At 46.0% G+C, this 15,372-nt stretch overlaps 1 protein-coding gene across 1 annotated transcript in view; it reads right to left on the bottom strand.

Annotated features, from left to right (window-relative positions):
- LOC147123754 (dedicator of cytokinesis protein 2-like) overlaps window positions 1-15,372 on the bottom strand; it is a 1,461,504-nt gene that overhangs the window by 1,132,578 nt on the left and 313,554 nt on the right. Inside the window, exons 11-12 of the mRNA XM_085975685.1 lie at window positions 14,228-14,303; window positions 9,997-10,076 (exon numbers count right to left, since the gene is read on the bottom strand). Of these exons, the coding sequence (XP_085831811.1) occupies window positions 9,997-10,076; window positions 14,228-14,303 (156 nt within the window). The remainder of the gene's footprint in view (window positions 1-9,996; window positions 10,077-14,227; window positions 14,304-15,372) is intronic.

Here is a 15,372-nt window from a genome sequence, read left to right as displayed (position 1 = left end):
TCATTCTTTCCAAAAAAACTCAAAACCGTGGGTCTCTTCACCTCCTTCCCTTCCTTCAGGTTTTTAAGCCCCGAACTCATTGTCAGCTGCGGCTCAGTGCACTTGCTTCTGAGTCTAGAAGGCTAGTGGGTTCAAATCCCACTCCAGGAATTTGAGCACATAAATCTAGGCTGACACTCCAGTGCAGTGCTGAGGGAGTACTGCACTGTCGGAGTATGCCGTCTTTCGGATGGGATATTAAACCGAGGCCCCATCTGCTCTCTCAGGTGGATGTGAAAGATCCCATGGTGCTATTTTGAAGAAGAGTAGGGGAGTTATCCCTGGTGTCCTGGCTAATAAATATCCCTCAATCAACATAACAAAAACAGTTTACTGGTCACTATCACATTGCTCTTTGCGGGAGTTTGCTGTGTGCAAATTGGTTGCCACATTACAACAGTGACTCCACTTCAAAAGTACTTCATTGGCTGTTGAGCGCTTTGAGACATCCGGTGGTCATGAAAGGCGCTATAGAAATGCAAGTCTTTCTTTTTCTTTTAGTCACCTTGCCTTCTAACCTCGTGATGTCGTTCACTATGTCCTTTGAAACTTCACCTTGGTTTCTCAATTTTAAAAAATGTAATGCAAATTCATTTACAGAGATGGATTCTATTCGATCTAAAATTACCCAGTAAATGTGGCTCAAAGTTGCATCGTGGTCAGTGGGCAGCACTCTCGCCTCTGTGTCTGACGGTCATGGGTTCAAGCCCCACCCTCTAGACTTGAGCACATAATCTAGGCTGACATTCCAGTGCTGTACTGAGGGAGCGCTGCACTGTTGGAGGTGCCATATTTCTGGTCAGACACTAAAACTGCAGAGTCTGCCCTCTCAGGTAGATGCAAAGGATCCCATGGCACTATTTCGAAGAAGAGCAGGGTAATTCTCTCTCTCTGGTGTTCTGGCCAATATTTATCCAACATCACTAAAACAGATTATCTGATCATTATCACGTTGTGGGAGCTTGCTGTGTGCAGATTGGCTGATGTGTTTCCTACATTACAACAGCGACTGCACTTCAAAAGTACTTAATTGGCGCTTTGGGACGTCCTGAGGTCATGAAAGGCGCTATAGAAATGCAAGTCTTTCCTTTTTTTCCAATTAATTCATGAGTAGGCTTCCCCAAAGGTTTAGCATGTTTGTCCAATGAATATTTAGTTTGTGGGGATATGCAAGCTCTTAGGTTCAATCCCCCCAGCCTGTGCTGAGGTAGTTCACCAGCTGAGTGATCCCTTGACCTCATTGAGAAACCAAGGTGAAGTGTCAAAGGTCATAGTGAAGGACACCACGAGGTTGAAAAGATTAGGATAGAAAGCGAGGTAAATTGAGAAGTGGTGACTAGGTGAGACCAAGTTTGGATTTCAAAAACCTGAAGGAAGGGAAGGAGGTGAGGAGACCCACGGTTTTGTGTTTTTTTTGGGTGTTTCCATTGCACAAATTGGCTGCCACGTTTTCTACATTACAACAGTGACTGCACTTCAAAAGTACTTATACAAAAGCAAATACTGCGGATGCTGGAAATCTGAAATAAAAACAGAAAATGCTGGAAATACTCAGCAGGTCAGGCAGCATCTGTGGAGAGAGAAACAGAGTTAACGTTTCAGGTCGAAGACCCTTTGTCAGAACTGGAAAAATGCTGGAGATGGAACTTGTTTTTAAGCAAGTGCAGGGGCAGGGAAAGGGGGGAGAGGAGGAAAGAACAAAAGGGAAGGTCTGTGATAGGGTGGAAGGCAGGAGAGATTAAGAGACATTAAGAGAGATTAAGAGATGGTGCAAGGCAAAAGGAGATGGTAATGGGACAAGTTAAGAAACAAAAGATAGCTCTAGAAGAAGTGTAAATAGCACTGGCAGAATGAAAGACAGCTGCCATGTGGGAGAGAGAAAAAAATAAATAAATAAAATAAATGGGGAAAAAAAGGATAGGGGCCGAGGTTATGGTCTGAAATTGTTGAACTCTATGTTGAGCCCATATGGCTGTAAAGTGTCTAATCGGAAGGTGAGGTGCTGTTCCTCGAGCTTCCCTTTTGTTCTTTCCTCCCCTCCCCCCCTTTCCCTGCCCCACACTTGCTTAAAAATCTGTTACATCTCCAACTTTTTCCAGTCTGACGAAGAGTCATCGACCTGAAACGTTAACTCTGTTTCTCTCTCCACAGATGCTGCCTGACCTGCTGAGTATCTCCAGCATTTTCTGTTTTTACTTAAAGAGTACTTCATTGGCTCAGACGTTGAACGGCAGAGTCTGCTCTCTCGGGTAGATGTAAAGGATCCCATAACACTATTTTGAAGAAGAGCTGGGGAATTCTCTCTCTGGTCTTCTGGCCAATATTTACCCAACATCATAAAACAGATTAAATACTTCCTTAACAGATTATCAGGTCATTATCACGTTGTGGGAGCTTGCTGTGCGCAAATTGGCTGCCGCGTTTCCTACATTGTAACAGTGACTGCACTTAAAAAGTATTTAATTGGCTGTAAAGTGCTTTGGGACATCCTGAGGTCATGAAAGATGTTATATAGTCTTTCTTTCTTTCAGTGCCCCTGAGGTAGGAGGGGAGATATGTCCAACGTTCCCACCTTCGGAAAGGTGCCCAGTAATGCCTGCGGGATAGCGTGCAGATGTTGGCATTGGGTGAGGGCATGAAGCTCCAGCCCACTATGATCAAACAGGCTATCAAGTTCCACACATGCATAATGGGCACTCGGGCAAAGTACGAGAGGGCAATCAATGCTCGTGGCTTAAGAAAAGGAGGAAAAAGGAGGAACATAGAATGAAAACTCACAAAGTTAGTTCTACTTATAGAATCATAGAATCCTCCACTTATGCAGCTCAGTTTATTTTTTGGCACGGTGTCCTCACAGTGCCTATACTCTATTTACAGTGATGGGGACATTACTTTCGCAGCGGTAGTTAAGAAACACATTAAGTGTGATGTTTTTCCATTTCCATAACAGCCAGCCCTTTGGCGCAAGATTGCAAACTTAGTGCAATTAAGGTGCATATGGAAAATAAGAACATAAGAAATAGGAGTAGGAGGAGGTCATTCGACCCCTCGAGCCTGCTCCACCATTCATTCAGATCATGGCTGATCTTCTACCTCAGCTCCACTTTCCCGCATTATCCCCATATCCCTTGATTCCCTTAATATCCAAAAATCTATCGATCTCTGTCTTGAATATACTCAAATACTGAGCCTCCACAGCCCTCTGGGGTAGAGAATTCCAAAGGTTCACCACCCTCTGAGTGAAGAAATTTCTCCTCATCTCAGTCCTAAATGGCCGACCCCTTATTCTGAGACTGTGACCCCGTGTTCTAGACTCTCCAGCCAGGGGAAACAGCCTCTCAGTATCTACCCTGTCAAGCATCTTAAGAATTTAATGTTTCAATATGTTTGTGCTCTTGATCAGCTCATGCTAGGAATTGCATTAAGAGAGAGGATCTCATAGATATATAAGACAGTAAATGGTATAGAAAACATTACAATCACAATGACTTGCATTTATATAGTGCCATTAACATAGTAAAATGTCCCAAGGCACTTCACAGGGGCGTAATCAGGCAGAATTTGACACTGAGCCAGATATCAGGACAGGTGACCAAAAGTTCGGTCAAAGAGGTAGGTTTTCAGGAACATCTTAAAGAAGGAGAGAGTGGTAGAGAGGCGGAGAGATTTAGGGGGAGAATTCCAGAGCTTAGGGCCGAGACAGCTGAATACACGACCACCAATGGAGGGGCGAACGAAGTTGGGGATGCACAAGAGGCTAGAATTGAAGGAACACAGTGTTCTCGGTGTGGTGTATGTAACCTGTACCACCTTAAGAAGATGGACTACTTTCTCTTGCTACTGTATATTGTAGTACCGGTGGTGACCACACCGGTATATAAGCTCTGTGTAGTAATTTGTAAAGCAGTTCAGCCCTGACCTTCAAGTAGTAAAGACCTGTTTAAGTTTTTCCTGTTGTCTGTGTCCACTTATTTAAAATAAGTATATCTGGAACACACAGACTCAACAGTGGCGACGAGTCGATCTTACCCAGCGGCAATTGCATCCAAGGCAGCTTCGTCCCCAGAACGGGCGTCGAGAAGAGGCATCCGCCCTCATCACCCTGCTGAGCACCGCATTCGCACAGGAGGCATCGAGAACCCGGGTTGGAATTGCTGACCACGAAGTCCACCATCAGCGACAGGCAGTGATCATCCTTCTTCCACGGCGGTGGGTAAGCCGATCTAGCGACACGGGCAGAAAGTCGGCCGCGTTGTCAGTGGAAAAGGGGGGCGAGACCGGAGGAAAAAGGGCGGAGAACTCGACCGCAGCCGGTGTAAGGGGCCGGGCTGCAATCGGAACAGACGCGCAGCAAGAAAGGAAGCGCTAATACCCACGAGGACAGCGGGGAGTAAAAGCAGCAGCGTCGGGGGAAATTAAGGACCGCTGGGGGGCGAGAACGGCAACAGCGCGGTAATCGCCATTGTAGCCAGTGGGGGAAGAAGCCAAGCGCGGGAAGCCGCCATTTTAGTCGGCGCAGGAAGAAGACAAGCGCGGGAAAAGCCGCCAAGCGTGGGAAGCCGCCATTTTGGAAAAAAAAATAAAATACTTAAAGAAACTTACAAGGATGCCTAAAAACGGTAACATCACTGCTTTTGATAGCGATGTCGAAGATTGGGCCACTTATGTGGAGCGTATTGAAGTTTATTGTACAGCAAATGAGATACCGGCTGAAAAGAAAGCACTAACCCTATTAAACTCGATGGGTGCGAAGACGTACGGGTTATTAAGGCACCTTGTAACACCAGATAAACCGGCGGATAAGACTTTCGCGAATATTGTTACTATCCTGCAAGAGCATTCTAAACCCCATGCCGCTGCTGATAGCGGAACGATTTAAATTTTACAGAAGAACGCAGCTGAAAGAGGAAAGCAACGCTGAATTCTTAATTGAACTGCGCAAGCTATCAAAGTACTGTCAGTTTGGTACAGGACTAGCAGATGCTCTGAGAGATAAGTTCGTGTGTGGACTATTAAAAGAAGGAACTCAGAAGCGACTGCTAGAGGAAAAGGACCTTACGCTAGATAAAGGTGTCACCATTGCAGCATCGCACGAGGCGGCAGCACGAGGCACCGCGGAAATGCAGCTAAGGCCATCGGAACTCAGCACCAATCAAATGGCATTGGGTGCAGTAAAGTGCTATCGTTGCGGAAGGACAACGCACGATCAGAACCAGTGCTGGTTCAAAGATCAAGAATGCAGAAAATGTGGCAGACTCAGTCACATAGCGAAAGTATGCCGGTCAGGAAAGAAGACCAGCAACAAAAAGTCACCACAGAAGAAGTACAAAAAAGTACACAAGGTGACAGAGAACAGTACGGATGAACAGAAGACGGATTCAGACTCCAGCAGTAAGGAACTGGGTTGTCTAAGAATACATAATGTGGGTAACACAGCAGACCACCAAACTATATGGGTTACACTCCAGATAGCAGGAGTCCAAGTGAAGATGGAATTGGACACGGGATCGGCATTGACGGTCATGAATAAGCAAGATTACAAAAGGTTATTCTCACACATTCCCCTAAGGGATACGGAGATTGTATTGAAAACATACACGGGGCAAAGAGTGTACCCCATCGGAAAGATAAAAGTAAAGGTGGTCCACAAGGGTAAAGAAAGCAAAGGAATGGACTTGTATGTGTTACCTGAGGGAGGTCCACCACAACTGGGACGGGAATGGATCAGGAGAATAAATATGGACTGGCATTCCTTAAAAGCACTAACTGTAGATTCCGGTAAAAAGGACGATGTCAAACCTAAACGACTGTCCAGAATATTGGACGATGCTAAGGAGGTGTTCCAACAGGGACTGGGAACACTGAAAGGAATTACGGCAAACATCAAGGTTGAAGAACATGCAAACCCGAAATTTTTCAAAGCCAGACCGGTACCTTATGCGATACGACCTGCTGTGGAAGCTGAGCTGGAAGGGCTGCAACGTTCAGGAGTACTGTCAAAGGTGGACTGGAGCGAATGGGCCACGCCCATTGTTCCCGTCATGAAGCGTTCATTGAGCAACAAGCCGGGGGAACCGGGGAAGGTTCGCATCCGTGGCGATTTCAAGATCACTGTTAATCCGGTTCTTCACATGGTGCAATATCCGCTTCCGCGGATTGAGGATATCTTCGCTTCGTTGTCTGGCGGGAAACACTTCACCAAGATAGACCTGGCGCAGGCGTACTTACAGATGGAAGTTGATGAAGCGTCACGCCAGTATCTCACGATCAACACGCATGAGGGCTTATATCGGTATAATAGACTGGTTTTTGGAGTGGCATCGGCTCCAGCGATTTTGCAAAGGGCCATGGAGCAAGTATTACAGGGAATTCCTGGCACACAATGCTATCTGGACGACATTCTTATTACAGGAGATGATGATGAGGAACACCTTGCTAATTTGGAACAGATGCTCACCAGATTGAAAGAGTATGGACTTCGAGTTAATCGCCAGAAATGTGAGTTCTTTCAGAAGCGAATCTCGTACTGTGGTCACGTCATTGACCAGGAGGGGCTTCACAAATCACCTGACAAGATCGAAGCTGTTGTGAAGGCTCCCGCTCCGGAAAATGTATCCCAGTTGAGGTCGTTCCTAGGGTTGATTAACTATTACCATAAGTTTCTGCCAAATTTATCCACGGTGCTACACCCGCTGAACGCTCTTTTACAAAAGGGAGTGCCATGAAAGTGGAGCGAGGACTGTAAGCGGGCTTTTCACAAAAGCAAGGCATTGATCACCTCTAAGGAAGTGTTGGCTCACTTTAACCCAACGCTGCCTATTCGTTTAGCTTGTGATGCTTCTCCATATGGTATTGGGGCAGTGCTATCACATAAGTTGCCAAATGGCTTGGAAAGACCAGTCGCGTTCGCATCCAGATCATTGACCTCCGCTGAGCGCAACTACGCTCAGATAGATAGGGAGGCTCTCAGCCTCGTGTGGGGAGTAAAAAAATTTAATCATTACCTGCAAGGCCAAAAGTTTACGCTGCTGACAGACCACCAGCCGTTGGTTTCCATTTTTACCCCGAAGAAGGGTGTTTCGGTGATGACAGTGCAGAGGCTCCAGAGATGGTCCCTTTTCCTAGGGGCACATCAATATGAGATCGAATTCAAAGGTACAAAGCAACATGGTAATGCTGATGGGCTGTCGCGCCTGCCACTACCTACAGCGGAAGAGGCACCGACAGTTGACCCTGTTGAGTTATTTCACTCGACCATCATCGAATGTTTGCCAGTCACCAATGCGAGTATTGAGAGAGAGACCAGGAACGACCCGACACTGTCTCGGGTCTACGAATTGACAGTGAAGGGATGGCCAGCACATGGCGAACCACTGTTACCGGCATTCTCAGCCAGACGAGAACAGCTGTCCGTTTGTCAAGGAACATTGACGTATGGAACAAGGGTGATTATTCCTCCTAAATTAAGGGAGAGAGTTCTAAAGGAACTGCATGAAGGTCATCTGGGGGGAGTCAAGATGAAAAGCCTTGCTAGGGCTTATGTGTGGTGGCCAGGTATCGACAAACAAATAGAGGATCTGACTAAAAGCTGCTCAGGGTGCCAAAAAGTTCAAAATGCACCTCCAATTGCACCGCTGCATCCATGGGAATGGCCGTCAACCCCATGGCAGCGTGTACATATCGACTTTGCAGGTCCATTCATGGATTCCATGTTTTTGATAGCGGTAGACGCACATTCTAAATGGCCAGAAGTGATTAAGATGGCGACCACTACCTCGGAAAAGACGATCGCAGTTCTTAGAACCATATTTGCAAGAAATGGATTGCCAGAACAGATATGTTCAGACAACGGACCGCAGTTCGTGTCAGAAGAATTCCAGAAATTCATGAAGAAGAATGGGGTGAAACACTATACATCTGCCCCATATCATCCGGCTACAAATGGGTTGGCCGAGAGATTTGTGCAAACGTTCAAAAAGGCGATAAAGGCCATGAGCGAAGACCATATTCCACTACAACACAAGGTGGACAATTTCCTAATGGCATATCGAAACGCCACACATGCAGTGACAAATGAAAGTCTTGCCATGATGTTTTATAACAGGAGGTTGCGGTCCAGGTTGGATTTGTTAAAACCAAATGTGTGTAGGGAAGTCGAAAACAAACAGTTCCAGCATGTAAATAACAAGACCACTCGGAGTTTCGAAATAGGACAATCAGTGTTAGCCCGGGACTATAAGAATGAGAAATGGCAATCTGGAACAATTCGTGCCAGACAAGGACCCCTGATGTACACGGTAGAGATTGGTGAAAACGTAATATGACGTCATGCTGGCCAACTTGTAGAATCGAGAACAAGGGTCGAACCCATGGCTACGGCAGAGACACCAGTGGAAGAAATTATTGAACCTGTAGCATCTACCTCAAACGCGAACGTACATGAGGATGTTCAATCCATAAGAGATCAATTAGAGGAGTCACCCCAGCAACCAGAATCAGAGACCCCTGAAAGGCGTTATCCAACTCGGATCAGGAGGCCTCCTCAGAGACTGAATCTTTGAACAGTTGCATGAAAGTTGTATATATGTTATCCATGTTATGTTTAAATTGGGGTGTACACTGTTAAGCTAAAAAGGGAGGAATTGTGGTGTATGTAACCTGTACCACCTTAAGAGAACTACCTTAAGAAGACGGACTACTTTCTCTTGCTACTGTATATTGTAGTACTGGTGGTGACCACACCGGTATATAAGCTCTGTGTAGTAATTTGTAAAGCAGTTCAGCCCTGACCTTCAAGTAGTAAAGACCTGTTTAAGTTTTTCCTGTTGTCTGTGTCCACTTATTTAAAATAAGTATATCTGGAACACACAGACTCAACACTCGGAGGGTTGTAGGTCTGGAGGAGGATACAGAGATAGGGAAGGGCGAGGCCATGGAGGGATTTGAACACAAGGATGAGAGTTTTAAATAACAAGAACAGTACTTAAAGCTAAACCATAACAATAGGTTTCGGTGGTACACAAAGTAGCAGGACTGACGTTAAGGAAGTATTTAACACAAAGAGTGAACAGCATTTCTGAGTTGAGTGGCAGAAGCATAAACCCTGGACATGCAAGGACTCAGCTGGATCTTGTGATGGGAGACTGTCGGTCTTTTCTGGCTGGACAAGCTAGGATGGGGTTGAAAGGCATTCTAACTTGCGATCTGTGATCCTATCGGCCTGGGTTGGCTTCAAACCTTGGTCCCAGGGGTGGAAGCACAGTGCGCTAACCCATTGAGCCCCCAGCTGAATATTTTCTTCACAAAAATGATACCGGGGCTAAAAGAGCTAAATTATGAGGACAGGTTGCATAGACTCGGCTGGTATTCCCTTGAGTATAGAAGATTAAGGAGTGATCTAATTGAGGTGTTTAAGATGATTAAAGGCGATGATAGGGTAGATAGAGAGAAATCTATTTGCTCTGGTGAGAGAGTCTAGAACAAGGAAATAGAACTTTAAAATTAGAACTAGGCCGTTCAGGGGTGATGTCAGGAAGCACTTCTTCACACAAATGGTAGTGGAAATCTGGAACGCTCTCCCTCAAAAAGCTGTTGAGGCTGAGGGGGGTCAATTGAAAATTTCAAAACTGAGATAGACAGATTTTTGTTAGGCAAGGGTATTAAGGCTTACAGAACCAAGGCGGGTAGGCGGAGTTAAAATACAACTCAGCCATGATCTAATTGAAAGATCGAGGTGCTGAACGGCCTCCTCCTGTTCCTTTGTTTCCAAAAACCCTTTCAGAGGAGGCAATGGGGAAATCACCATGACGACTGGAGGGTGTCTGCACGCGGGAGGAGAGCCACGTGAAGAGTTTAAATGTAGTTTGGGTCTAGATAAATATTAATAAAAGCGGATTTGAAAAGAATAATGGTTTTGCTATGCTAAAGTGCGGAGGGAATTTGAAAGGAATATTTTACCTTGTCCTTTGTGGTTTATGTCTTTGGCAGCTACGACCTTATGGATTAAACTGTGGAGGAAATCATTTTCAGCAGCGACTCTGTGGGGAGAGGAAAAAGAAGTTTGAAAAATAATTAACTACAGGAGATACTTATGGAATATTATTGCATGTTGGCGGTCGCCAGAGCAGTATAATGACACAACTGACCAAACTCATTACCCTCTAAAGAAAGCCAAGGCAATCCGCGATGGTTCTGTATTGTACCACAGGGAGGATTATCAAGGCCTCCTGCTATCTGAGAAGGCACCAAGTCACCCAACTGTGAAATTGTTCTTAGCATCTGTGCATGTCGACTTTTTGTGGTTGTGTGAGAGAGAGACAGAGAGAGAGCGGGCTGAATTTTAACTACCAGCACAGAAAGTGCTGGAGGAGCAGGTGTACGCTGCACTGCGGAGAAACAGAATCGTCCTTCCATAGGGACGTAGGAGGCCATTCAGCCCCTCGAGCCTGTTCCGCCATTTTGACAATGACTGCCAAAATATTGGAGCGCATTTCTATCTTAATTGTCTGGGTGGTAATCTGGTGCAGCAGGTCACCCGCCGTGGCTCAGTGGGTAGCCACTCTCACCCCTGAGTCAGAACGTCGTGGGTTCAATCCCCACTCCAGAGACTTGACTGCATAATCCAGGATGACACTCATAGTGCAGTATTGAGGGGGTGCTGCTCCACCATTCAATGAGACCATGGCTGATCTGTGATCTAACTCTACATACCTGCCTTTGCCCTATATCCTTGAATGCCTTTGGCTAACAAAAATATATCAATCTCAGATTCAAAATTAACAACTGACTTAGCATTAACTGCTGTTTGTGGAAGAGAGTTCCGAGCTTCTACCACCCTTTGTGTGTAGAAGTGTTTCTTAATTTCACTCCTGAAAGGTCTGGATCTAATTTTTGTCCCCTAGTCCGAGACTCCCCAACCAGTAGAAATAGTTTTGCTCCATCTACCCTATCTGTTCCCCTTAATATCCTAAGAACTTTGATCAAATCATCCCTTAATCTTCTAAGTTCCAGGGAATACAACCCTAGCTTGCGTAATATCTCCTCGTAATTTAACCCTTGGAGTCCGGGTATCATTCTGGTAAACCAAGGCCAATATATCCTTCCTAAGCTGTGGTGCCCAGAACTGCACACAGTACTCCAGGTGTGGTCGCGTGATCTTGTCATTATGTTCTCTTCCTGCCCAGCCTTCCCTGAGAGAAATTCCCAGAATAATCAAAAACCAATTTTGTAAGATGCCAAGCTACTTATTGATGAGAAAAGAACATTCAGTCCATCTTACTACATCCAAAAGCAAGCAAAACAATTTCACCGTTGCTGCATCTAATTGTTTTTTAAATGATTCCAGGGTTTTCACCTCCACCAATCTGCTTAGGTCCATTCTAAGTGGCAATCACTTGCTGGTTGAAAAAAAGGACTTTCTGATATCAGTCCTAAAATTAGTTTTTACTGTTCAAACCTGTGTCCCCTTCTCTTACTCCCACTGCTTAATTGAAAGAGGAACCCAGAGGTAATTATATACTGAATCTAGTGTTTATTGGCCAGCCTAACTTGCTATCAGATCTCCAAGTGAGAAATAGTGACCATAATGTTAGAAGGACCATGTACAGCAGGCACCTCAAAGGACTGGAGAGGTACCACCAACGCTGCCTCCGCAAGATCCTACAAATCCATTGGCAGGATAGGCGTACCAACGTCAGTATTCTCGCTCAGGCCAACATCCCCAGCATCAAAGCTTTGACCACACTCGATCAGCTCCGATGGATGGGTCACATTGTCCGCATGCCCGATACGAGACTCCCAAAACAAGCGCTCTACTCGGAGCTCCGGCACAGCAAGAGAGCCCCAGGTGGGCAGAGGAAACGCTTCAAGGACACCCTCAAAGCCTCCTTGAAAAAGTGTAACATCCCCACCGACACCTGGCAATGCTTGGCCTAAGACTGCACAAAGTGGAGAAGCACCCGGGAAGGCGCCGAACACCTCGAGTCTCTTCGCCGGGAGCAAGCGGAAGCCAAGCGCAGGCAGCGCAAGGAGCGCACGTCAACCCAAGCACCCCACCCACCCGCCCCTTCAACCACCGTCTGCCCCACCTGTGACAGACTGTAGGTCCCGCATTGGACTCATCAGTCACCTGTGAACTCATTTTTAATGTGGAAGCAAGTCATCCTCGGTTCCGAGGGACTGCCTAAGAAGAAGAAGAAGGTTTAAAATTGGCTTGCAGAACCAAAGATACTGAGATCTACAGTTCATTTCATATTTGAAAAGTGATAACTTTAATAAGGATGTGGAACAGATCAATTAGTCAACGCAATTGAGTGTGTTTACAACTCACGCTGAATATAAATGGCAGGTTTTTAAGAAAGGGTGGAGAAGAGGGTCACAAGGGAGAGAAGTTATGTTACACTTGTATAGAATCTTGGTTAGACCACACTTGGCGCACTGTGCACAGATCTCGTCTCCCTATTATGAAAAGGATACAGAGGCACTGCAGAAGGTGCAAAAAAGATTCACAAGGATGATACAGAACTGAGAGGTTATACCGATCAGGAAAGATTGAACAGGCTCGGGCTCTTTTCTCCGGAAAATAGAAGACTGAGTGGTGACCTGGTCTTTGAGATTACGAAAGTGTTCGACAGCGTAGACAGAGAGAAGATGTTTCCACTTGTGGGGGGAGACCAGAACTGGGGGCCATATATACAAGATAGTCACTAATAAATCCAATAGGGAATTCACAGAAATCACAGAAATCACAGAAACCCCACAGTGCAGATAGAGGCCATTTCGGCCCATCGAGCCTGCACCGACACATATCCCACCCGATCCCCGTAACCCCTACACCAACCCCACCCTATCCCCGTAACCCCACGTATTTAATCCCCCTAACACTAAGGGTCAATTTTTATCATGGCCAATCAACCTAACCCGCACATCTTTGGACTGTGGGAGGAAACCGGAGCACCCGAAGGAAACCCACGCAAACACGGGGAGAATGTGCAAACTCCACACAGACAGTCGCCCGAGGCCGGATTCGAACCCGGGTCCCTGGCGCTGTGAGGCAACAGTGCTAACTTCTTTACCCAAAGAGTGGTTAGAATGTGGAACTCGCTACCATAGGGGGTAGTTGAGGTGAATAGCATAGATGCATTTAAGGGGAAGCTGGATATGCACATAATGGAGAAAGGAATAGAAGGGTATGCTGATAAGGTTAAATGAAGAGGGATGGGAGGAGGTTCATGTGGAGCATAAACACTAGCATGGACCAGTTGGGCCGAATGGCCTGTTTCTGTGCTGTGAATGCTATGTTATTCTATACAAGATTGATTCCCAGTTTAAAATACCTCAGCTACCCAGATAGGTTTCTGTGCTGCCCTTCCTGATTTGGTATTGTCTGCAAATTTCCATGGAAACGGCTCTGTTGCTGTATTTGCTGCCTCAGATCCAGCAGGAATGTATCCAACATACTCTAATGAGTTGGCAAGCCAAGTCTTTCCAGCACAGCACACAGACAAGTCTGTTTGTTCACCACCAGCTACGACCGGTGGTGATATGAACTGTGGTCAGACCCCACCTTGAGTACTGTGTCCAGTTCTGGTCGCCCAGAAACAAGGGAGGCATTCATGTCAGGGAGGCAGTGCAGAGGACAGCCACAAGGCTGATCCTTAGTGTCAAAATGTCGGAGACATCAGGAAAGCCTGGAGAAACTTTGGCTTTTAAGCTAGGAAAGGAGACATCTGAGAGGTGATCTTATAGAGGTATACATGATTGTTAAAGGACTGGAAATGTAAATCCAGAAGATTACTCAAAACTAACTTGTAAGAGTAGGACAAGGGAAACACAGGTTCAAAAGGTAAATTTAGGACTGATATCGGGAAGTCCTTCTTCACACAGTCAGTGATCAACAATGAGAATGGACTCCTGGATAGAATAATGGAGCCAAAAACCCTGGAATTAATTAAGAAACAATTGGATGCAGCAATGGAAAGCCTATAGGGTCTTCCTTGGCAGAGGAATTAAGATTGGCCAAATGGCTTGTCACATCTGTAATTATCTGATGATATTTTTTGATCTTCTAACCAAGGAGTGGCAATGGTGTAAAAACAATAGATCAAGCAGCAAAACCCTAAGAGTTGTCTGTCTCTTTGCTATAGGAGGATGCTGGCCAACATTAAGGCAAACCTAAGTCGTCACTTACTGTTGAAAGGGAATAAAATGGTGTTTGTCCTCATCACTTTCTGCTTTGCCTTTTAAAATGTCAGTAATGTCCATCGCTGCAAAAAAGAAAAAGCAATTTGAGTTAGACTGAGCTGCATTAATATACTTCTCTCCCACTGTATCCCCTTTCCCCCCCCACCAACCCCCCTGCCCCTCCCCTCCACTAGCCCCTCCAACCCCGCTGAAAATACTGGGGGTGGCTCCTTGGATGCCAGAAGCTCTCACCCAAGCGGTGGTTGTTCATCCATGAACTGAGGCGGGAGAGTTTCTCTCGCTAGTCAACAGTGGGGCCATCACAGCTGAGTCCAACTCTGCCCTCACCTGACATTCACACATAAAACAGAAAAAGACTCGCATTTCTATAGCACCTATCATGATCTCAGGCCGTCCCGAAGCGCTTTACAGCCAACAAAGTACTTTTTTTTGAAGTGCAGTCACTGTGGTAATGTGGGAAACAAGACAGCCAATTTGGGCACAGCAAGCTCCCACAAACAGCAGTGTGATAATGACCAGACAATCCTTCGAAATAGTGCCATAAGATCTTTTACGTCCACCTGAGAGGGCAGTCTCATCCTGAAGACGGCACCTCCGACAGTGCAGCGCTCCCTCAGCACTGGACTGGGAGTGTCAACCGAGATTATGTGCTCAAGTCTCTGGAGTGGGACTTGAACTCGCAAACCTTCTGACTCCGAGGTGAGAGTGAGCCACAGCTGACCCCCATGAACTCTTTGCTGCAGTGGGGGTGGTCTCTGGATAATGAGCATGAGCCCTTGGCTGATTTTTTTTTTCCACAACCTAGTGTGACGAGAGGAACTTTACCTTTAAACTTCTGCGGGGCTGGTTTCTTTATTCAATCTGTTTTTTGAACGGTTCGGTGGGTGCGGTGAGGGCTTTTATTTCTTGTTATGAGAGACGGAACACACAATCAAGAACGGAAAAGAAAAAGCTAATCTAAAGAAGGGAAATCCTAGAAGCCTCATCCCATCATCAAAGTAGAGAGCTTTAGATAATGTCTGTGGCTTTCTGCACAACTTTTCAGCAGATCTGGAGCAAGTGGAGACATAAGGCAACTTGGGGATGTGCTCTTCTGTATCCTTGCCTTCCCATCACCAATCTTGGTCATGG

This window comes from Somniosus microcephalus, chromosome 2, assembly GCF_052327205.1.
Source record: "Somniosus microcephalus isolate GS21.2 chromosome 2, FLI_Smic_1.0, whole genome shotgun sequence".
In the NCBI taxonomy this organism is placed as follows: Eukaryota; Metazoa; Chordata; class Chondrichthyes; order Squaliformes; family Somniosidae; genus Somniosus; species Somniosus microcephalus.
This window is presented reverse-complemented; position numbering and strand designations above follow the sequence as displayed.